Source organism: Rhinoderma darwinii, chromosome 12 (genome assembly GCF_050947455.1).
Source record: "Rhinoderma darwinii isolate aRhiDar2 chromosome 12, aRhiDar2.hap1, whole genome shotgun sequence".
Lineage (NCBI taxonomy): Eukaryota > Metazoa > Chordata > Amphibia > Anura > Rhinodermatidae > Rhinoderma > Rhinoderma darwinii.
The window spans coordinates 78,112,535-78,135,741 of NC_134698.1; the positions used below are offsets into that span (position 1 = coordinate 78,112,535).

A 23,207-nucleotide genomic window follows, 5' to 3' on the forward strand; every position below is an offset into this window, starting at 1 on the left:
TACAAGAATATAACTACTATAATACTGCCCCCTATGAACAAAATTATTTATCTAAATGGGTACAAGTGTTTGACTGGAATTGCGCTTTAAATTTAAATTGGCTTTTTGCCAGCTACATAACTATATACACATATATATTTATAGAATAAGACAGTAAATTACTCCACGTGGGGGGAGCAGCAGCTAATTATAGAAAGACAACTCTTTCCTTTCAGAGACAAAACTGGCAGAGGAAGCTGTATCAGTCCATAGCTGATAGGTACTGGTCCTGGTACCTAAGGGGCCCCAAAATCTTGTCTACCACATAAGACACACTAGCATTATAAATGACCCATGGAATGTGGGGGGCCTGTTATACATTTAGTATTGGGGCCAGCAGCTACGCCTCGTGACTTGTAGATATGTAGCTGAGCCGCTTCTGTTTCCATATCATTTCCGTAGTGGAATCAGCTCTGGATATAATATGTAGCCCTGGTGATGATGATATATGGAGTCCTCTCTCATCTCTTCTGCATGTCGCTGTGACCTGATCGTTTCACATAGAGACTGTAGGTTTCATCCGGAACAAGATGGAGGCAATTTTTAGTGAACGCAGTAAGATAGCGGCCTGTGAAAAAAATAAAAACACGAAGTTAAAAGGATTGTCCAGATTAGAAAAACAATTTTCACATGCCCTATAAGAGAATTCTAAGTTGATAAGAGGGGAACCTCATCTCTAAACCAGAAAGGGGAGTGACTGCAAGGAGTGTCTCTCTGTGGGACGCGGCATGTATGTAATGCTTCATTTCTCCTGTGGTGGCACTGCAGGGGAATCGAACACTTGTTGGATTCCGTCGCAGATTACAACTGATCGCTCAGGGTCATAGCAGCGGAACATTCTGTGATCAACTTAATTTCAGGGAAGATTGTAAAAAGTGGACGACCCTTTTAAGTTCAATGCTAGGTTTTTATGAATTCTTAATGAAATTAATTTAAAAACAAGCGTTGTTGTGCGGTTTTTCTAACAGAATTTCCGCTACGGAAGAAAGTCCTCATACTTCGACCCCATGCACACGACCGTGCCCGTAATTACGGTCCATGGTTTGGGGGCTGTGCTCCAATTAAAACGTTTGGGAGCACAGTCCGTAAAATAAAAAAATGGGACATGTCCTATTTTTTACGGTTTCTACGGCCTCTGGTCTTGTACATGGGGCCTTACCGCCTCCGTATTCTCTGCGCGTAGTCCGGCCTCCTACGATGACGTCGCAGGCCATGTAGCGTTGCAGCCTGTGATTGGCTGCAGCGGTCACATGGGATGAAATTCATCCCAGAAGGCAAGACTGCAGGAAGGAGGAGGGTGTTCTGGGTAAGTATGATTTTTTTTTCCCCCGGAGTTGCGACTTTTGCGGCGTAATCGCTGCAATTACGCCACAAAAGTTGCAGCACTTGGCTTTCTGTTGCGGGTTTTGCATCCCTATAAGGGTATGTTCACACACACTAATTACGGACGTAAATCGGGCATATTAACCCCCGAATTACGTCCGAAATTACGGCTTGAAAGCGTTGACAAACATCTGAACATTGAAAGCAATGGGCTGACGTTTGATTGTTCACACGAGGCGTATATTTACGCGCCACTGTCAAATGACGGCGTGGACGCACGCGTCAAAGAAGTGACCCGTCACTTCTTGGGGCGTAATTGGAGCCGTTATTCATGGACTCCAATGAAAAGCAGCGCCAATTACGTCCGTAATGGACGCGGCGTTCAAGCGCCTGCACATGCCGTTACGGCTGAAATTACGGGGATGTTTTCTCCTGAAAACATCCCCGTAATTTCAGCCGTTTCGGACGCTGTCGTGTGAACATACCCTCAATGCTGCGGAATTTCCGCACAGAATTCCGTTGCAGAAATTCTGCAGCATTTGCGCTACGTGGGAACCCGGTCTAAAGAGCAAAAAAGAAAAAAACGTAGAAAAAAAATATCTCCCATCCATAACAAAAATATATATATATACCGTACATTTTTGTATATTTTAATTACCAATAAATGTGACCGCAGATCCGGCCGCCCTCTATTGTTTATGTCCAGCTTTTTTTTGGCCACACCTGCTACTTGGACCGGACCCCCCCCCCCCTCCCCTCCCCCCGTTGGCTTGAATGGTAAAAGCTATTCAGTAAGGGAACAGAGGCTCCAAATGTCCCTAAACCGTGGTATTCCAAATACAAACAGCCTGGACCTGCGCCTAGATCCCAATCAGCAGATTTTCGTGCACGTAACCCTGACATGGGGACACGAGGCGCATGTAATGTATTTCAGAATTTGTCCGCTGAGCACTTTTCCAAAGATTAAAAAGTATATATACAAAGAGTTCTGAGATATTGTCAACACCACGAGCCCTGTGGCACATTATGTGCTGGCATTCAATAAAAGCCTCCTTAATATAATCAAAATGTTGCGCTGCCAGGATACACGTATCTCCCAGAGCCATCGCACACCCGAAATATAATTACCAGGATAACGGCCGTGATATGGATCTAAAGAGCAGAGAGATGCTGGGAAACGCTCCTACAATTAAAGGAGAATTTACAGCAATTCAGCGCCGAGATCTCGTGAAGTGAAGGACGATCAGAATTAAGGGGCAAATTTGGTTTAAAGGGAAATTCAGGGTGAAAATATAGGAGGAAGGACTGAGGTTCTATCATCTGTTACAATATAGCGACACACAACGCTGATAAAGGCACAAACAAGCACAGGCAGAAAACTACACACATATAGACACACATATTCTGTATTAATTCTTCACTGTTAAGATCTCTGCTTGCTGTTATTTAGTAGGACTCTTCGTTGTTTACTTCCAGTGGATAAAATTCTGTCCCGGTCATGTGATGGACACACAGGTGCACGTCTCGTTACAGGGTCATGTGATGGACACACAGGTGCACGGCTCGTTACAGGGTCATGTGATGGACACACAGGTGCACGGCTCGTTACAGGGTCATGTGATGGACACACAGGTGCATGGCTCGTTACAGGGTCATGTGATGGACACACAGGTGCACGGCTCGTTACAGGGTCATGTGATGGACACACAGGTGCACGTCTCGTTACAGGGTCATGTGATGGACACACAGGTGCACGGCTCGTTACAGGGTCATGTGATGGACACACAGGTGCACGTCTCGTTACAGGGTCATGTGATGGAGACACAGATGCACGGCTCGTTACAGGGTCATGTGATGGACACACAGGTGAATGGCTCGTTACATGGTCATGTGATGGACACACAGGTGCATGGCTCGTTACAGTGTGTGTATCAGAGCTGAGTCTTGTAACGATCCGTCACCTGTGTGTCCATCACATGACCATGGACAGAATTGTATCCACCGGAAGTAAACAATGAATGTTCCTACTGAATAACAGCAAGCAGAGATCTTGAAAACGGTGAAGAATTAATACAGAAAGTATATTGGAACAGTATATAGCTTTTAATTATATATTAAAAATATAACATTAGTTTGTTAAAACTGGACAAACCCTTTAACAGATTAAGTCTCTCTTAACAGTGGCCTTTTTGCCAGTCCGTCAGCGTTTCTGGTATTTTTGATGGTGAGATCTGGATTTGTCTGTATTCGTTTGCAAACAAGTCCGTCATAGCTGTCATGGCCCCGTTATATCATTCACCCATTAAATTAGTAGTTGGAAATCAAGGCGCCCCCTGCTGTCTGTGTCCATTCCTCCCCATCAGCTCGCTCTAGTCTACAGGGACATCGTACACTATGACTGATACCAGTCCCCGGCTACGTACCAGTCCATGTCCTCTGCTGACTTATAATAAAGTTGCGACACTGTGGATGTCCGTTGCAGAACTCGGCAGCCTCCGCCGCACTGTGCATGGACAGCAGACATCCCTGGTGGTTGTAGGACGGCCAGCACCTGAAATCTCCGTCCGTGTCATTCATGCGGTGTCCTCGCAGCACGGTGTAGTCTGGGATATAGAGCAGGAGAGGATTAGGTTCTGGGCTGAAGTTCAGATTCAGTTTAACCCTTACTTCTCTCCCGAGCGAAAAAGGTCTAGAGCACATGTAGCCAATTTTTGTCACACATAACTGGTGTAATGAGATGATACATATGTCAAAAACAATGGCGCACACAGTGGTGGGGGATGGTATGACAGCTTTAGACCCTCCAGCACACCAACCTCCCTCTTCCATGTGCATTGGCAGCACTGGTCATTCGGGGTTTGTGCTCCGGATGCCAAGCAGAATTATTTCCAAACCATGGTAGCAGTACGAGCCGCACTGCTGTGTAAAGAGGGGGCATGTGGCTGGCACTGTTGGTGCGGGCTATAGGCTGTCACTATTTATGGGGCGTGTGGCAGGCACTATTAAGGCTTGTAGCTTACACTATTGGTTGGGTAATGAGGCTGACACTGTTGATGGGGCATTTGGCTGACACTATTGATGGGGCATGTGGCTGGCCGTATTGATGGGGCATGTGGCTGGCACTATTATTGGGGCCTGTAGCTGGCTGTATTGATGGGGCATGTGGCTGGCACTATTGATAGGGCATTTGGCTGGCCCAATTGGTGCATGTGAATGGCACTATTAATGGGGCACGTGAATGGCACTTTTGATGGGGCATGTGGCTGGCATTATTGGTGCATGTGGGTGGCACTTTTTGTGGTGGCATAGGGCTGACACTATTGATGGGGTATGTAGCTGGCACTGTTAGGGCATGTGGCTGGCACTTTTGCTGCATTTAGCTGATACCATTTATGGGGCATGGGGCTTAGACTATTGATGTGTCATTTGCCTGGCACTATTGGGGCATGTGTCTGGCACTGTTGAAGCATGGGCTGGCACTAATGATGGGGGATGTAGCTGGCACTAATCATGGGGCATGTGTCTCACACTATTGATTCTGCATGTGGTAGGTACAATTGATGGGGCATATGGATGGCACTAATGATGGGGCAGGTGGCTGGCACTGTTGGTTGGAATTGTTGAGGGGGAATAAGGATGCCACTGGTAAGAGAGGCATGCAGTTGTAGTTGTTAGGGGGGACCATGTAACCACCAGTATTAACACTTAGATCACCATCAACCGCTAGAAATCCTAAAAAATGATCTTCAGCGCGCTGTTGGACGACTCCTATGACCCGCCAGGTCAGAATTCTGGGTGTGCCCCTCAATACAATGTTGTGTGGGGGCAGAAATTGGTGCAACCCGTTAATAACTAGTGCGAACATGTCATAAACTGAGTGAGGTTATTGCGCCATTTTCCGGGAAGATAACGTAGTTGTAACTCACCATGTAAGTGATGGGTTTGGCTGTGATTCCTTCCTGACTTGTACAAATGTAATACATCATCAAAAGCCTCGAGCGTCTCGTTTATCCCGATATGTAAATCCCCTGCAATGAAAAACCGTGTCAGAACCTGTACAGGAAAAAAGATAAAGTCCAAACAGGAAACATGGAGGAGAGGACATTACCCGTCACATTCATAATGTCTTCAAGGAGCGCTCGGAGAGCAGGAGGAGCGGCGTGAGGTAAGAGGTACGTGAAGAAAAATCTGAAACATCAAAAACCAGCATTATACAACCAATCCCATACACCCAGGTAGTGAATGACCCCCAAACCTACATGAGATACTCACCTATAAAATGTGGCGCTGTTCCTGCGCCGCTGATCACTGGAGCCCCCTGAACACGTCGCTACGACGATCAGCGATTGGTTGCTGCAGTCATGTGATGTGCTGGATGACATAAGAATCGATGGGGGACTCCAGTGATCAGCGGCACCAAACTTTAAAGGTGACTTTATTCCCCAAAAATTTTTAGGGCTATTTCAAGCCGATCGGAGGATTATATTAGGGCATGTTCACACGGCGCAAAAAAAAAAACGGAGTGCAAAAGTGTCAAATACGCTAGCGTTTTTATAAAAATACAGGCGGTTTTAATGTGTTTTCCGTGTGTTTTTTTTTAACGTGTTTTGTGAGCGTTTTTTGCGTGTTTTTGGGCGCGTAGTTGGGACTCCCATTGATATGAGAATATTTGTCACGTTTCCTGCACCAAAGAATTGATATGACGTGATTTAAATACGCTCGCGTAAAAAAAAAAGCGTATGTACTAACGACTCGTTTTCCCATTGATGTCAAGCATTTTTTAACTCTTATTTCTGCGGGTAAAAGGCGTCAAAATACGCTTCAAATACACGCTGTGTGAACAGGGCCTTAGGGGCTGGATTCCGGAGTTATACCTGTAGGCATTGTAGAGGTTCCTCTTCTCGTTGGACCCCGCGCACCTCCCAGTATCTAAGCAGGTCATGGTGAATGTCTTGGCAGGGAAGGCGAGTGCGCAGTCTGCATCTCGTCTACACGTCGGCTCCTCGCTGCTGGCGTCATCCATGTCAGTCACTTTCAGGCTTCCGTCCACCAGGACAAACTGTCTGGGCTGGAAATCCAGGAGGGCGACGGAGCCCATGGGGGAGTTTGCCAAATAATGCAACAACTGCACCAATTCCCAACAAATCTGTTCACAAATACAAAAAGAGTGAAATAAATCCATACGTAGCCCCACCGCCATGTCCTGTGAACCCTATATAGTCTGATCTGAGTGGACGTCACATTGGGCCTTGTATGGCCAAATTAAAGGGGAGATTTATCAAAACTAGTGCAAAGGAAAAGGGGAGCAGTTGCCCATGGCAACCAATCAGCTCTCAATTCTTAAAGACCCTTTTTAAAATGAAAGCTGGAATCTGATTGGTTGCCATGGACAACTGCTCCACTTTTCCCTTTATCCAGTTTTGATAAATCTCCTTCCTGAGTTTCAGGATTCTCCACGATTTCCTGCAGCGGAGGGCTCCCATCCTCCTCATGTTTGGCTTGGCCGAGCATACATGTTATTTCAATGGGGGGAAGGGTTTTTATAAATGGCTGCCCAAGCCGGATGCATCTTTATATAAAACGTTCACAATCCTATTAACCAGTCATAGCTCTCGTCTTAGGGAATGTTCACACGGTAAACAAAAAACGGCTGTAAAATACGGAGCTATTTTCAAGGGAACACAGCCTCTGATTTTCTGCCGTTTTTTATGCATCAGGCGTTTTTTGCTGCGTTTTTTTCCCGGCCTTTTTTGGAGCTGTTTTTCTATTGACCCAATGAAAAAACGGCTCCAAAAACGTCTCAAGACGTGACATGCACTTCTTTTTATGAGGCGTTTTTTTTACGGGCTATTTTTTCAAACGCCCGCGTAAAAAAAACGCCCCGTCGGAAAGAAGCGCCGTTTTTCTCATTGAAATAAATGGGCGTTCAGCCTCCATATTTTTTGCCGTTTTTCGGGCGTTTACGGCCCGAAAAACTGCTGAGAATAAGCCGTGTGAACATATCCTTCCGTTATTCAATATGTTGCCACGGGAACGGTTTCTCCAGTCTTATATTAGTAAAGCGAAGTCGTGTTCATGTTGTCATCGGTTACCATTTTTTCACATTGAAGCTTAGTTAATGTATGATGTAAATTTCTGCAACTTTCACTATTTTCGAGATCTCTGCTTGTTGTCAGTGAACGGGAACATTTCGGTTTGCATCTCCGGTTAGCTTACTGTTACATTGTAACAACTGTCAGCTGTGTGAGAAGGACTGGGTTTTCATCCTCTGAATGTAAACAACATTGGCGTGGATTTGTGAATACTGTCCTAAAATTAGACAGAATAAAACCAGACCTGACCGTGAAAAACCGCGGCAATTTTTTTTTACAGTGGTGCACGCTGTCTGAAATATTTGGCGCATCTTGCTGGACATGTTAAACACCTTTCTCTTTCTCATGCCACCTCATGGCTGGCGGCACACTTTACACCAATATTTGACGCCAAAAGAATGACACGCGTCGTTATTAAATTTGGCGCCTTTTACGATTCCACTTTTCAAGACTATCTAGAGAGGCGTAAAGAGTGTCTAAAACACATAATTAATTTTGCACACGGTGTGTACGCCAGTTATTTGGCGCAATTTGAGACAGAATTCTGGCGCATTATTCTTTGTAAATCTCCCTTATTGTTTCCGTTCACAGACAGCAAGCATACACCTTGAAAATGGTGAAGAACTGAAACACACGGGGGAATTGACTAAAACGGTTGTCTCTTAAACTCATGTGCGCTGGAGTACAAATTTATTAAAAACCGCACACCTTATAAATAATTTGATGTTTCTTTGAGAGTTGCAGAACTTTTTGATGGAACGGCTGAAAATACGGAGCGGATTTCAAGGAAAAAGCAACTTGTGTTTTTTGCAGCGTTTTTTTACGGCCGTTTTTGGAGCTGTTTTTCTTTAGAATCAATCAAAAACGGCTCAAGAAGTGTCATGCACTTCTTTCTACATAGCGTCTTTTTATGCGCCGTTATTTGAAAATGAGGCTTAAAATAACGCCCCGTCGGAACAGAACGCCGTATTTCCCATTGAAATCAATGGGTAGATGTTTGTAGTCGCTCTGCTTCCAATTTTTCAGCCGTTTTTCGGGACGTGAAAAACGCCCGAGGTGCATTCGTGCTCAGCGCTGCGGTACGCAATGTCACGCATCCACCATAGTTGAGAGTCTATGGAGGGATGCGTGAGGCGCGAAAAGAACGGACATGTCCTATTTTCACACGGACCCTTCACACGGTCTGTTGAAACAACGGCTGTGTGAACGGCCACATTGAATAACATAGGTCCGTGGGACGGCCGCTGTTTCAACGGCCGTCCCACGGACGTTTAGCACGCTCGTGTAAATAAGGCCTTAGGATGCGGTTAGAAACGTATAAAAAAACACCAGCCTTTTTTGATGTGGTTGAGGTAAAGAAAGCAGCCGCCTCGAAAAACGCACCAAATGTCAGTAAGGGTTTTACGGAAGAAAATGGTGCGTATTTTGCTACGTTTTTCTCGATGTTGGGGGATGGTGACGCCTCCTCTGAAAAACGCAGCACTTCAGTCCACTTTCCGCAGCAGGAATTGATGTGCTGCGGAACTAAAAAAAAAAACGCACCGCAGCTGAATTCCGGGACGGAAATGTTACGCAGCGCGTGGATGAGACTCGTTACATCTCGCCCGCCTCGCCGCTGCTGTATTCCGCTGCGTATTTTCCATCCGCAATTCCGCTACGTGTGGACGAGCCCTCAGTGTAGCCTAGAAGCGCGCAGTAGTATGAGATTTTGTTGCAGCAATGTATCACGCCGTGGGGTTCCATACGTTGATACCAGGAATGCGGTGCCATAAAAATTCCCTTTCTGCCCTCCGTATCTTACAGTATAATGACTCCTTGTGTGACCTCCGACCTGTTTACTGTGCCACTTATAAAAACACAGATCTGAGCTGTGAATTGTAAATGGCCGCTCACCCACCCCCGGTGACCCTGCGGAGGGGACATTGCCCGGCTGTTTGCACAGACCTCTATGGTAATCCCTTTTGCTCAGGGAATCCTTGACTCATTAACCATCGCACAGCTGGAGGGAGATTGCATTGAACAGGGGTGCAATAAGCTGCCAGCAATTCCCAGCTGTTCGCCGGTTAATATCACCTGCCATGCAGGGCCACTGACACAATTGCCATTGTTTGCCTTCACTTACTTTAAATCTCTCCTCCCAGGGGGTTTGCAGGAGCTGAATCATCTCCAGGGGAGATCCCAGTTCCAGCATAGCTGTGACCCTGATGTCAGGGGGCGCACCATTAACATCGCACTGGCCATGTAACTGCAGAGAGAAAGAATTAGTTGGGGTCAAACAATGAGAAAATGAGGCGTGAGGTATATCGTACCTCTGTGATCGCATATTAGTATGCGTACAGTGTGACGATGGGAGTGATAACGTAATTATATAGAACTACGAGCATTGATAGCGAATCCACATGTGATGCCACTTTAAAGGGGTTCTCTACTCTGGACAATCCCTACTTGTTAGAAGGGTCCCTTCACAATAAACTGATCACAAAGTGGTGGGACCCCCACCGATCAGCTAAAAACTGTGCGGAAACCTGGCAGTAAGTGTTTCATTTCCCTGCAGCGCCACCACAGGAGAAATGAAGCATTACACAGTGTCAGGGTGGATTTACACGAACGTGATTTACGTCCGAGCAACCCGCGTGATTTTCACGCGGGTCGCACGGACCCATGCAAGTCTATGGGGCAGTGCAGACTGTCTGTGATTTTTGCGCAGCGTGAATCCGCTGCGTAAAACTCACGACAGGTTCTATATTTCAGCGTTTTTCGCGCATCGCTCACCCATTGAAGTCAATGGGTGCGTGAAAATCACACGCAGCATATAGAAGCACTTCCGTGGGACGCGCGTTATTCGCGCAACGGCAGTAAAAAAAAGAATGTAAACAGAAAAGCACCACGTGCTTTTCTGTTTGCAAACATCCAAACGGAGTGTCATTTATGAGGGCGGCTGCGTGAAAAGCACGCAGCCGCGCACCATATGAACATGACACACGGAGCTGTTAAGTGCCTTTTGCGCACGCAAAACGCTGCATTTTTTGCGTGCGCAAAACGCACACGCTCGTGTAAATCCGCCCTAACACAGGACAGGTCAGGTCCTCCAGAGGGAGAGACGCTCTTTATAATGGCTCCCTACTCTGACCAAGCAATGAGGGTCCTGAACAGAGGACCCCCCCTCTATTAACTCAGAATCCCCTAAGGATATGTTCACACGCAGTGACCAAAAGCGTCTGAAAATACGGAGCTGTTTTCAGGACGAAAACAGCTCCTGATTTTCAGACGTTTTTGTAGCAACTCACGTTTTTCGCGGCGTATTTTACGGACATTATTGGAGCTGTTTTTCAATGGAGTCAATGAAAGACGGCTCCAAAAAACGACCCAAGAAAGTTACATACAGTTCTTTTTCGCGGGCGTCTTTTTACGCGCCGTATTTTTACAGCGACGCGTAAAATTACACCTCGTAGGAACAGAACACCGTAAAACCCATTGAAAGCAACGAGCAGATGTTTGTAGGCGTAATGGAGACGTTTTTTCAGGCGTAATTCAAGACGTAATACGCCCGAATTACGTCTGAAAACACTGCGTGTGAACATACCCTAATAGGCTGTATGGAAATGGGTTTTCTAAACTAGACAACCCCGTTGCGACAATCACAACGTCTGCACACATAACCCTTAGGGCTTATTCAGACGAACGTGATATACGTCCATGCAACGCGCGTGATTTTTATGCCACACGGAGCTGTTAAGTGCCTATTGCGCTCGCAAACGCAGCCTTTTTTTGCGCGCGCAAAACGCACACGCTCGTGTAAATCCGGCCTTAGGCTATGTTTACACGCAAAACAAAAAACAGCTGTAAAATGCGTTTTTTACGGCCATTTTTGGAGCTGTTTACCATATTGATCCAATGAAAAATGGCTCCAAAAACGGCTCAAGAAGTGACATGCACTTCTTTTTACGAGGCGGTTTTTTATGGGCCGTTCTTTCAAACGGCAGTGTAAAAAAATGGCCCGTCGGAACGGAACGCCGTTTTTCCCATTGAAATCAATGGGCAAATGTTTGGAGGCATTTTTCAAGGCGTTTACGGCCTGAAAAACAGCTGAAAATCGCCCGTGTGAACATACCCTTAATGTCCACTTCTTGTATAATGACGTGTGAGATGTGGATTTTGTCGCCCGGTCATTTATATTACTCTCCGTTATCTGGGCCCGAGTAAAGATGGCATTTGCTAATTTACTCCATGACACCCATTAGTAAACAGGAAGTTAATAAATCTAGGAAAGCTGGATGACAAGCAAAATATCTGCCATTACATCTCCCACAAGGGTCGTCACTCGGCTCTCCTAGAGTCCTGAATGGCTCATCTGTCTAGTAATATAATACAATATCCGCTCGTATATCACTGTATAGAGAGGCAGGAGCCCCTTATCTGAATTCTGGGAACGCCATTTGTTGAGGGACATATATATGTGTGATAACCCTGTAAATTCCGTTTTGGCGCCATATTGGTTGTCACCCAGCCTTCTCACAAACAGATATTATGTTTAATTCTGAGGCCTAAAACATGTAAGATCCTGTAAGTATAAAGTGGGAGTGATGCTCTGCAGAAAGTGCCGTATACTGTGTATGAGATGACATAGTGGCACCGAGGCGTTGTCACTTCACACGTGTAAAGCAAACCGGCTCCCTGTTTATCCAAGGAAGTGTCCTGAGGAGTCGTGAGGTAGACACGAGCCTCCTGCTCTGTCCCCGGTATCACTGCTGCACACACGGGACAATCTAAGGTCACTACTGGTCTCCACCCTGACAATAGACCTATTAGGGTATATGGACGCCATAGATCGGGGGGTCTTCATCTCCGGGGGAACTCGCTTTGACCATGATTTCAATTAGCATCGTGTCAGTGTCAGGAACAAATGTTTGTGTGGAAGAAAAAAAACAAAAACAAAAAAAAACACCTCAAAATTTGGCTGAAATGGTCACAATCGTGACAGGAATTCTGCCTAATCTACTGATGTTCTTCTGATCTTCTGGTGAGTCATAGAGATCTGTCGACAGATGACATCATCAGGGGTGTGAGCCAGGGCTGCTGCGCTCAGTAAGGCTAAAGCGACACGGCGGCTTTGGCCACGAAACAGGTCGCGTGCCCAAAGATCGTTGTGTCGAGCTGCGTACATTGAAGTAACGTAAGTGAATGCGGTGGCTCTGCGACCAGCAAGACACCAAAGTCGCAAGAAGTGCAGCGGGTTTGGATTCCTTGCGACTGTAGTGTCGCTGTCGCAGTAACTTGCGGGTCACAAAGCGACCACATCGACTTTAATTAGGCAGCGCGACACAGCGATCTTTGCCCGCTCGGCCGTAGTCACTGAGTAGCCCTGGCCTCAGGCTGCCTTCATACAGTTTTTTGTAGCCTTTTTTTTTTATTTTATTTTTTTTATCGTAAATGCGTCTTTTATTATGTTTTGTGCCATTTTTTTTTTTAAAGTGTGTTTTATTACCTGCGTTTGTTTTGTATGACTTTATTTACATTTTTTTTTACAAGTTTTTTTGTAGTCACACATTTTTTACCAGGCAGGTTGGAATTGATTGATAGAGCAGAGTTGTGTCGGCGCGTCCAATTTCTGGACATATCCAACCAGTGCGGAAGATCTTCGGGACCATACTGTGCACTATATAAGGCCTCCAACCAAAGTTTATGCTATATTGGCCCCATACATGGTCAGACAACTATCATGGGAATGTCTAGCCGGTGTCAAAGGGGTTCGGACATTTCACCCAGGAGAATTGCAACTCCGTCTGGGAATTACTGGTGGTCCCAATGGATCCCACCATCTCTATACGACTTATCAGAAGATAGATGGAGATGGAATTCCCCTTTAATGTCTATGGCCGTCTTTTGTTCTCTTGTATTTACAGCCCCAACCCAGAGCTGGAAGATAAGCGGGGGAGGGGAGGGGGTGTAAAGATGACAGCAGGGAGGTGAACCAGACCCACTAATTACTTCTCTCATATGTTTACAACTGTTACTTATGGGGCTTTGATGTGTGGAGGCTCTAATGATTAATAATATTAAGAGGGTTCTGCCCCGGAGGCCCGGGAGTATGGGTCATTTCATCATACGGGGTGCCAGCCCCATACACATGCCATCAAGTTAGTTTACAATTTGTCACAGTGTATTTTGCGTTTTTTTATTGTCTCTTTTGTGCCGTTTTTTTTTTTCAGAATAAATCATGTTTTGCAAAGGGAAATATTTGAGTCACTTGATTTGCAAAGTAAAAAATGACACATAAAAAGAGCAGGTAATAAACACACTATTAAAAAGAAGACAAAAAACGCTGGAAAAAGCGCATATATCATTAAAAAAACAGTGTGTTTTTACACGCGTTTTTGTGAAGAAAGCCTAAAATGCGCAACCAATTCTCCTCTTTTATTTGACACCCTAATGAAAGAACACATAGGACTTGACACGTTTGGCATTTCAACAAAGATCACTAATCATTTTTCTTTTACAAAAATTTTCAAAAATTTACAAAAGTGAAAGCGGATTTTAATCATTTTCGAAACAATTCCAATTCTTTTTTTAAAAAAACAAAAAACTAAATGAGCAACAGTCATAGTCCCTTCACGGCCAACTATTTCTGTTCCCGGCCCCATTTCAGGTGACACCACCTAATCCTTGGACACAATGCCAGTAAGGCACCGATCAGCCACCACATCTAATCAAAAACTCCACAACTCTACAAGCCAATGGCACTTGCTCTTAAAAAAAATAATCCCCCATATTACACAGCATCACAATGCAGATTATTACCCAGTCTGGACTGGTCCTTTAAGACCCATCAGACTCCTATGCACTTTTTTCAAAAACATTTTTTAAGATTGGAAGGAATGAGATTAATTCTGACTACCCCTAAAAATATCAGTTTATTACATGACGTGGTAGATTCACCTGGATTATTCCTGGATGGCGGAGGATCTGCAGTAGAGCAATCTCCTTTTGCAGTTTATAGGTGGCCAGTCGGTGGCAGCCGGAGTGGTCGCCATATTGGCGTACACATTTCTTCATGTCATTGCCTTCACCATGGACGGACTTGAGGGCGATGGATTTGCCATTCAGTAACGTTCCTTTCACCACCACCTTGGTAAAACCTGATCCAACATAATCCAGTGCTGTTATATGGCTTAGATCCTTACAGGTCAATGTCTGAGGGACCTCCAGGTCCACCTCCAGGTATCTCATAGCGTCCTCCGGGGAACCTTCTTTAATCCCCAATAGGGTTTGATAGAAAAAGGCCAAATCCTTGTGTCTCTCCATAATTTCTCGCCTCATCTGCCGGCTGTGTTGGGAATACAGGAACGGTCCAGGAATGGAGAACTTAAGATACAAAGCTATAAGCATGAGTGCGGCTGCAGAGAAGACGATGTGTCCTTTCATTGTGCTGTTTTGGCCAACTTCTCACCTCTGTCCTCTTACTGTAAATGAGTTCATTAAGAAAGGAATGCCTGCCCCTGTTCGGCTAATGGGGTGGGTTAATGGGACTGTGGACACCCATTGAGGAGGGTCTAATAAAACTCATCCCTTACCTGACCTCACTCTGCAAACTTTTGATCCTTGGGTACAGTCAGCTCTCTGCTGCCACCTAGTGGGGAAAAAGTGGGAACAACAAGGTAACAGAACTCAGATGCAGAAGGGACATTCCAGAGTCCTGACACACACACAATACAGACAAATATTTGCACGGTTTTATTATCACGAAGGTACAGTATTTTTAGCTTACTAGAGGGAAATACTTTTGATCTATGTGAGGTTCACATTGGAAACGAACGTCACAGTTTAGTATTGATATAAGAGCAAAGTCGCGATATAGCAGAGTTGAAATTAAATATCACGCTTAAACAAAATCTCATATTAATCTAATATATATATATATATGTATATGTATATATTGATATTACATGGGACGTTCAGTCTTATGTACATAAAACTAAAAGGAGTTGGCCCCATGACAACCCTTTATTTTACTTTTATAACCTGTCAATCAGACAGGTTATAAAAGTAAGAAGGGTGGGGGTCTGACCTCTGGTTGCCGGGAAGGAGGGGCCCTTAGTCTCCATTCTCGGCTAGAGAGCAGGATGACAGACAAACATGCACTATCACTCTCCTAAGACTTGAATGGGGGTGTCAGGAATAGCCAAACACCCCAATTCAAGTCTATAGGGAGTGCCCCTTGTTCTCCACAATGGTGGGGTCCCAAAATTGTTGTCGTGGGAAAACCTCTTTAATTTCTGTATAAAAAAAAGTTCTACCGCTTTCTAATATACTTTGTGTTGAAATTCCCCACGATTTTCAAGATATCTGCTTAGGGCTTATTTACACGAGCGTAGTTCACGTTCGTGATATGCTCGTGAAAATCACGCGCGTCGCACGGACCTATGTAAGGCAATGGGGACACTCAGACATTCCGTGTTTTTCACACAGCGTGTGTCCGCTGCGTGAGACTCACGACATGTCCTATACTTGAGCGTTTTTTTGCGCATCACGCACCCATTGAAGTCAATGGGTGCGTGAAAATCACGCGCAGGACACGGACGTGATTTGCGCAACATTAGATCAAGAAATGAAGGGAAAAATAAAACCACCTCCTTCATTTATTTTTCTAAACCTCAAAACCGCGTGTCATAAGGATGGCATATGTGTGAAAATCACGCCGCCAACACTTATGACAGACGGAACTGCAACGCGCAAAAAAAGCAGCGTTTTTTGCGCGTGCAAAACGCACACGTTCGTGTAAATAAGACCTTACTGTCAGTAAATAGAAGCATACGCGTTTATATATAGGGGCTGAAAAGCCCTCCTAACTTAGTCTTGCTCACATAGCGTTTGCTACAATGTATCTGTGCAGGTAAGAGCATCAGCCTCAGGGCTTATTCAGACGAACGTATAAGGGTATGTTCACACGGCCTATTTACGGACGTAATTCGGGCGTTTTTGCCCCGAATTACGTCCGAAAATAGCGCCTCAATAGCGCTGACAAACATCTGCCCATTGAAAGCAATGGGCAGACGTTTGTCTGTTCACACGAGGCGTAATTTACGCGCCGCTGTCAAAAGACGGCGCGTAAATAGACGCCCGCGTCAAAGAAGTGACCTGTCACTTCTTTGGCCGTAATTGGAGCCGTTATTCATTGACTCCAATGAATAGCAGCGCCAATTACGGCCGTAATGGACGCGGCGTTCAAGCGCCTGCACATGCCGTTACGGCTGAAATTACGGGGATGTTTTCAGGCTGAAACATCCCCGTAATTTCAGCCGTTACGGACGCCCTCGTGTGAACATACCCTAATACATCCGTGCTACGCGCGTGATTTTCACGCGCCTCGCACGGACCTATGTTAGTGAATGGGGACGTTCAGACTGTCAGTGAATTTCACGCAGCGTGTGTCCGCTGCGTAAAACTCACAACATGTCCTATATTTGCCCGTTTTTCGCGCATCACGCACCCATTGAAGTCAATGGGTGCGTGAAAACCGCACACGGCACACAGAAGCATTTCCGTGTGACGAGCGTCATTCGCGCTACAGTAGTCAAAACTATGAATAAAAACAGAAAAGCACCACGTGCTATCCTGTTTACAAACATAAAAATAGCGAAAATCACGCAGCCGCGCACCATATGACGATGACACACGGAGCTTTTGCGGACCTTTTGCGCGCGCAAAACGCCATGTTTTTTGCGCGCGCAAAACGCACACGCTCGTGTCAATCCGGCCTCAGGCACAGTTGTGCTTCGTTTAGCTTCCAGAGAATTGCCTGGACTGATACGTTATAACAAACTACAGCTGTGTGAGCAGGATTAGGTCAGGATGGGGTTTTTCAATTTCTGAACGTCTACAATATTTACATTCACTGACAGGAAGCAGAGATCTTGTTAATGATGAGGAATTGATATGAGACAGTTGTATACATTTTTCATTATACAAGTATTCTATGGTTTTCTTGGACAGTGCTTTTTTGTTAGAAGGGTCTCCTGATAATAAGCTAATTACAAGGTATCATTCTGCTGGAACCCCCAGCGATCAGCTGTTTTCTGTGGGAGAAGCGGGCACCAAGTGTTTAATTTCCCTGCAGCGCCACCACAGGAGAAATTAGGCATTACCCTATTTCCATTTAAATCAATGGGTTGTCTGTGTAATGAATGGATGTGCCGGGTCCTCCAGAACAAGAGACACTCTTTGTAGCTATGCACTACTCTGGCTTATAGATGAGGGTCCTGAATGTTGGACCTGACTCTTTTTAATCTCTAAGAGGGTATTTGAAAATGGGTTTTGTAAACCAAACAACCCCTTTAAGTTGTGTAAGACTTGACAACCTTTTGAACAGTTTGGTGTTGTCGCATATTGCGATGGGTCACAGGTCAATGTATGGCATGGGCATGCTGACTTGATCCGAGATGATTGAGCTCATCTATGGCATAAAGTGTGATGTTTTATCGCCATCTGCTGCCGTATAATAGGTATTACAGATGAAAACATTCCATCTAAAACAGAAAAGTGATTTTATTCGCCCCAGCAATTCTTCTTTTCCTTGCTTTATGTGAGGATGCCATTGTTATTCAGATTGAAATTTCCTAAATTCAAGCCCATCATTCTTCTCTACAGAGCCTATAAAAAGTATTGCCACTCCCCTGGACTTTTTCATGTTTTATAATCACATCACAGAGGATTTTATGAGGATTTCCTGACAATGATCAACAGAAAAGGACTTAACAACTTCAAAGTGGAAACAAATCATCACAAAGTGATCAACATTTATTATAATGTCTCAAGTCTTCACCCGCGTCATGTCAGTGCTTATCATGGGCACCTTGGGCAGCAGTAGACTACGATTTCCATCCCGCCGGATACCGCACAAAAATGTATACTGTGCGGCACACGTTATTCTTTAACCTTGAGGTCTACGGGGTGATGGATGCCGCTGTATGGAATCCGTCACATGTATACATTAAACGTATGTGTTGGGAAGCTCTAGGGCCGTAACTGTCCATACGGTGACAGTTATTGCTGGAGCCTCGTGACGCGGTAGAGCCTGCCCTGCCTGCACGATCTTTACAGCCAGAGTCCCCGGCTGCTATCTCTGGGGAAGCTACATCACTGGATCTTCCATGGGGTAGCCCCAGTGACGTACTCTTCCAGGGCACAGGTAGCCGAACTGCTAGTTCTTGCAGACACAGGGGATATAGGGCCGCCATGCGGGTGGTATCTGGAGGACCCGGTCAGAGCGCTTCAATGCCCGGGCAGGGGACTCCAGCACTGTAATGCTCCTGACATCACTGTCCGTAGTGATGTCAGGAGTTTCCCCGGGCACATTGCTTCAGGTAGCGATCATCCCGGGGGGCTCGGGCCACATATCTTTCTGTATGCCTATACAGTGGGATATGTTGCAGTCTTCTATCGGAGGTAGACGTCGGGAGTCCCAATGTAGGAATGAATGTGATGTGAATCATGTGCGATACTGTCTGCTGAGACAGTGTATCTAAGCCTATCATATGAGATACTGTTGGCTGAGCTGGTGTATCTGAGGCGATCATATGTGATACTCTCTGCTGAGCTGCTGTATCTAAGACTATCATGTGTGATACCGTCTGCTGAGCCACTGTATCTAAGCCTTTCATGTGTGATACTGTTGGCTGAGCTGGTGTATCTGAGGCGATCATATGTGATACTCTCTGCTGAGCTGCTGTATCTAAGACTATCATGTGTGATACCGTCTGCTGAGCCACTGTATCTAAGCCTTTCATGTGTGATACTGTTGGCTGAGCTGGTGTATCTGAGCCGATCATATGTGATACTCTCTGCTGAGCTGCTGTATCTAAGACTATCATGTGTGATACCGTCTGCTGAGCCACTGTATCTACGCCTATCCTGTATGATACAGTCTGATGAGCTGCTGTATCTAAGCCTATCAAGTGTGATACTGTCTGTGAGCCCCTGTATCTAAACATAGCATGTTTGTTACAGTTTGCTAAGCCAGTGTATCTGAGTCTGTCATGGATGATGCAGTTTGCTAAACTGCTGTATCTAATCCTATCATGTGTGATACTGTCTGCTAAGCCTCTGTATCTAATCCTATCCTGTGTGATACCTTCTGTTGAGTCAATATGTATCTAATCCTATCATGCCGGTTTATCTAAGCCTGTCATGTGATACTGTTTGCTGAGCCGGTGTATCTATGGGAGTGTAGAGTCCAGGCCGGGGATGGCAGCAGTGGATTAGTCAGGATTATTGTGTGCGCGGCCTCCATGTACACAGCACCACAGGCCGTCCTCTCTCAGACTCCTGCCCCTTCCTGGTTGAGCTGTCTCCTCCTCATTACGTCCTGTGTATTCTGTTCTGCAGCAGATAACACACAGACATCTGAGCTCAGCCTGAGGAGCAGCGCTCTGTGTGTGGCCCCTCACCATGGTCCTGTGGGCTCTTATCTCAGGGCCCGTCCTGCTGCTGCTGGGCCTGGCTGCTGCCTGCTTCCTGCTCTACTGCGCTTATATCCAGTATATCCACATGAAGTACGACCACATCCCGGGACCCCCCAGAGACAGGTGAGGGTTCACATATATAACAACTGGCACATCCAGCAAACCTTACGACCTGCAGAAACCAAAATGGGGTCCATGGGGGGGGGGGTCATGCCATAACACCCCCGTCCTTCACAGTAGCAGCCGAAGCTTGTTGACACCCCCTTTCCCCTTGTAGGTGGCATGACCTCTTGTCTGTTGCCCCCTCACTCGGTAGTGTTGCTGTGATTGCAGATAGTGGGAGGTCATAGAGGTACAAGTTGGGGCCCCTCTTCTCATGGGCTCCGCAGCAACTACATGGGCTATCCTTATGGTATAGAATTATCCACCATTACTCTTCCCGCACGATATTCTTCGATCTATAATGAGAAATGGTTGTTAGTAGGTTACTAACTAGAAGACCGCCGGCTCTGGCGAGTACCTTTTCAACTATTAATGTATGTGGGTGTAGAGAGTGCACGTTAAACCCTGACATCCTCCGAACATGAACGGTGGAAGTCGAAGGAAGGGGGAAGTATGGCCTTGTAGGCCTGCTCCATACGCTAAGGGTGTCAGCTGTATATACAGCTGACACCCTGCTCTTACGGCTGGGATCGGAGATAACTTTGATCTCGGCCTATTAACTGCTTAGATGCCACGATCAATAGCGACCACGGCATCTTAGCCGTTGGATAGGGGGGAGAACCTCCTCTGTCACCCCATCGGTCGCTGGGTGCCGATAGTGGTCATGGCAGTCTGGAGGAATAATGATGGCCCCCAGGTCTGCCATCTTTGTCCTCTTATTGAACGGAAAATGCCCAATAACCAGACTTATTATTTGTCTGCTTCTAATAGTGAAGTGTTCATCTATGTCCAGGAACGTAAAGGTCCTTTTACACTGGCCAATAACGGCAGTGAAAACGAGCGCCGATCAAGATCATTGATCGGTGCTCGTTCGCTCCTTTGACAAGAAGCAATCACTGGTTATGTATGGGGACGAGTGATCATTTGTCCCCAAATATTTGCATCATGTCGGCATGATGTGCTGCCGACAACGATAATATTTGGTGTTGCATAAAAGATACGTTCAGCCAATAAACGTGTGTTTCACGTTCATCGACCCGTGTAAAAGGATCTTTTATCTGATAAACTCTTCTTCTATCAGATCTAATGATCGCATGTTCAAATCCCCTAGTGGGATTAAAAAAATGGAAAAATAAAATAAAGTTTTTTGAAATGTACAAACAAATGATCAGATCTATGTTTTTGTGCAATCACTAAGACTATGAGTAAAAAGGATATCAGTCTGAAACGCGTCAGCTCGGCTCTGTTTCGTCTCCATTGATATGTTATCTGGATTTAAAAAAGAAGAAATACTTTTAGAAGCTTGTTGGTGCCGGTCTTGTTGAAGTTTGCTCACACTATCAAGGTGAGCTGACCAAGCTGGCATGTTGACACCTCTATAGTATGTATGCCCTTAGTAGTGCCCGTTATCACTGCTGGCCATATTCAGCTTTAGTACCCAGCTACCGCCATTCAGTGTTCATAGCGCCATTGCCCAAAGAATACCCAGATAAATAGTGAATGAATTGCCCACATAAAGCTATACAGTGGGCAAACCAAATAATGAAATGTAGAGTACAGATCAACCATACATACACTGGCCAAAACGTGTCATATCGTGCCCAGCCTTACTTTGTGCCCTCTGTGCCCACTCCTCTCTTGGAGAGCACAGGAGTGCCAGCCTCATCCTGGACGTCTTATCTCCATGTCAATACAAATCCTTGTATGTATTTGCCCCCACCCCCATCTCCGCCATGCCCCCACCCCATGCTGTCAATCTCTTTGCCCAGGATTGACTGTTACTGTAAAGCCGGGTACAGGTTTTAACAATATAGAAGGAAACAAGTGCTGGACTATCAGAATTTTATGGACTAATTGATGCCGGATTAATGGACAGCTACTGTTTTATTCTTTTTATATGTTTATATTTTTTCTTTGCAGTTTTTTTTTGGGTCATTACACCACCCTGATGAGGTCCATAAAGGACAATAACCTGGTACATGAACTGTTTCTGCAGTGGTGAGTCCGGTCTCCATGTTATATAAATGATATGATATTACGATGTATATCGTCCATGTTGCACGATCCTCTGTGAGCTCCACACATCAGTAGCACAATTTTCTCCCCTGTCCTGATAGTTTGCTACAATGTATCAGTGCAGGTAAAATATATCAGTCTGTTGTATTGAGGATTGTCTAGACTGGATACAATTGTAGCAAACTCTCAGCTGTGGGAAATATGAGGTTTATAGGGTTTTTTCTTTAGCCTCTGGATGATAAAAAAAAAACCAAAAACAACACACATTCACTGACAGCAAGCAGAGATCTTACAAATAATGAAGAACTGAAACACAAAGCGTATTAGAACGTGGCAGAACTTTCCATTATACAATGATTAAGCTTCATGTAATTAAGTTTTTATGATTTCTTGCCAGGGCTCAGACGTATGGACCTGTGGTCCGGATTTACGCCTTGCACAATGCGATGATTCTCATCACCAGCCCTCACGGAGTGCAGGTATTGAGTGTGTGATCATCTGTCGTAGAAAAATAAGGAGCATTTACCCCCAATATGAAAAAACCCACAATAAATATTGAGCTGTCCTGCTTCTGGGAAAGCTGAGTGACATCCAATATGGCCGCCATTACAGATCTTACCCAGCTTTTCTCATCACCGACAATCGATTTTATATAAGAGCTGGCGCGGCGATCCGTGGTGAGCCTCTGACGTATGCCACTGTATAGGTATATAGTGGCACGCATCGCTCATAGGCTTCCATTGTAAAAAAAAAACGTATACCGCGTGATATGCGTTTTTTTTACTTGATGCCTCTGTACTGAATAGCGCAGTCGACTACGCTATTCCATACAGGTATACCTGAGTGTGCCGGCCCATTGGATGGCAAAACGACACTCTTTTGGCATCCATTGGGTAAATAGGGCCTTATGAATACAATCAGCGGGTGCGCCGGGTGCAGCATGGACCCTTATAGAGCGGCTCTCCGTTCCGAGCGGGGGACACCCCTCAATGCCATCCATATACCCTAATACGGCTTATGGACAGGGGTTATCATCACGAGACATGCCCTTTAATGAAAAATCTGCCAAGTTTTTCAGAGACAGATTTGCCGGTCAGGAGCTTGGGGAAGCTGGGTG

The 23,207-nt window shown here is 45.5% G+C and overlaps 2 protein-coding genes across 3 annotated transcripts in view; one reads left to right on the forward strand and one right to left on the reverse strand.

Moving 5' to 3' along the window:
- On the reverse strand, positions 1-14,925 carry LOC142664841 (extracellular tyrosine-protein kinase PKDCC-like). The gene is made up of 7 exons (XM_075844222.1): positions 14,391-14,925; positions 9,577-9,699; positions 6,237-6,508; positions 5,471-5,550; positions 5,289-5,390; positions 3,786-3,965; positions 1-607 (listed from the first exon to the last, which is right to left on the reverse strand). Exons 1-7 carry the CDS (start codon positions 14,874-14,876, stop codon positions 501-503), a joined length of 1,350 nt encoding a protein of 449 aa, XP_075700337.1. The 5' UTR covers positions 14,877-14,925; the 3' UTR covers positions 1-500.
- Positions 12,102-23,207, forward strand: part of LOC142664840 (cholesterol 24-hydroxylase-like) — an 18,184-nt gene continuing 7,078 nt past the window's right edge. Inside the window, exons 1-3 of one of the 2 annotated variants that reach the window (XM_075844221.1) lie at positions 12,102-12,474; positions 21,995-22,072; positions 22,488-22,569. In XM_075844221.1, the coding sequence (XP_075700336.1) occupies positions 22,023-22,072; positions 22,488-22,569 (132 nt within the window). In that variant the 5' untranslated portion in view covers positions 12,102-12,474; positions 21,995-22,022. Of the gene's footprint in view, positions 12,475-19,693; positions 20,036-21,994; positions 22,073-22,487; positions 22,570-23,207 lie in introns of those variants that run through there. The other variant, XM_075844220.1, reaches the window with a different exon arrangement.

What these genes read in the sequence shown, in the direction of transcription:
- LOC142664841 (XM_075844222.1), bottom strand. Translation starts at nt 14,876, where the DNA reads ATGAAAGGACACATCGTCTTCTCTGCAGCCGCACTCATGCTTATAGCT. An exon ending in AACCTCTACAATGCCTACAG is followed by an intron (nt 5,551 to 6,236) that starts GTATAACTCCGG and finishes TTGATGTTTCAG; the next exon opens with ATTTTTCTTCACGTACCTCT. An exon ending in CCAAACCCATCACTTACATG is followed by an intron (nt 3,966 to 5,288) that starts GTGAGTTACAAC and finishes TCTATATCCCAG; the next exon opens with ACTACACCGTGCTGCGAGGA.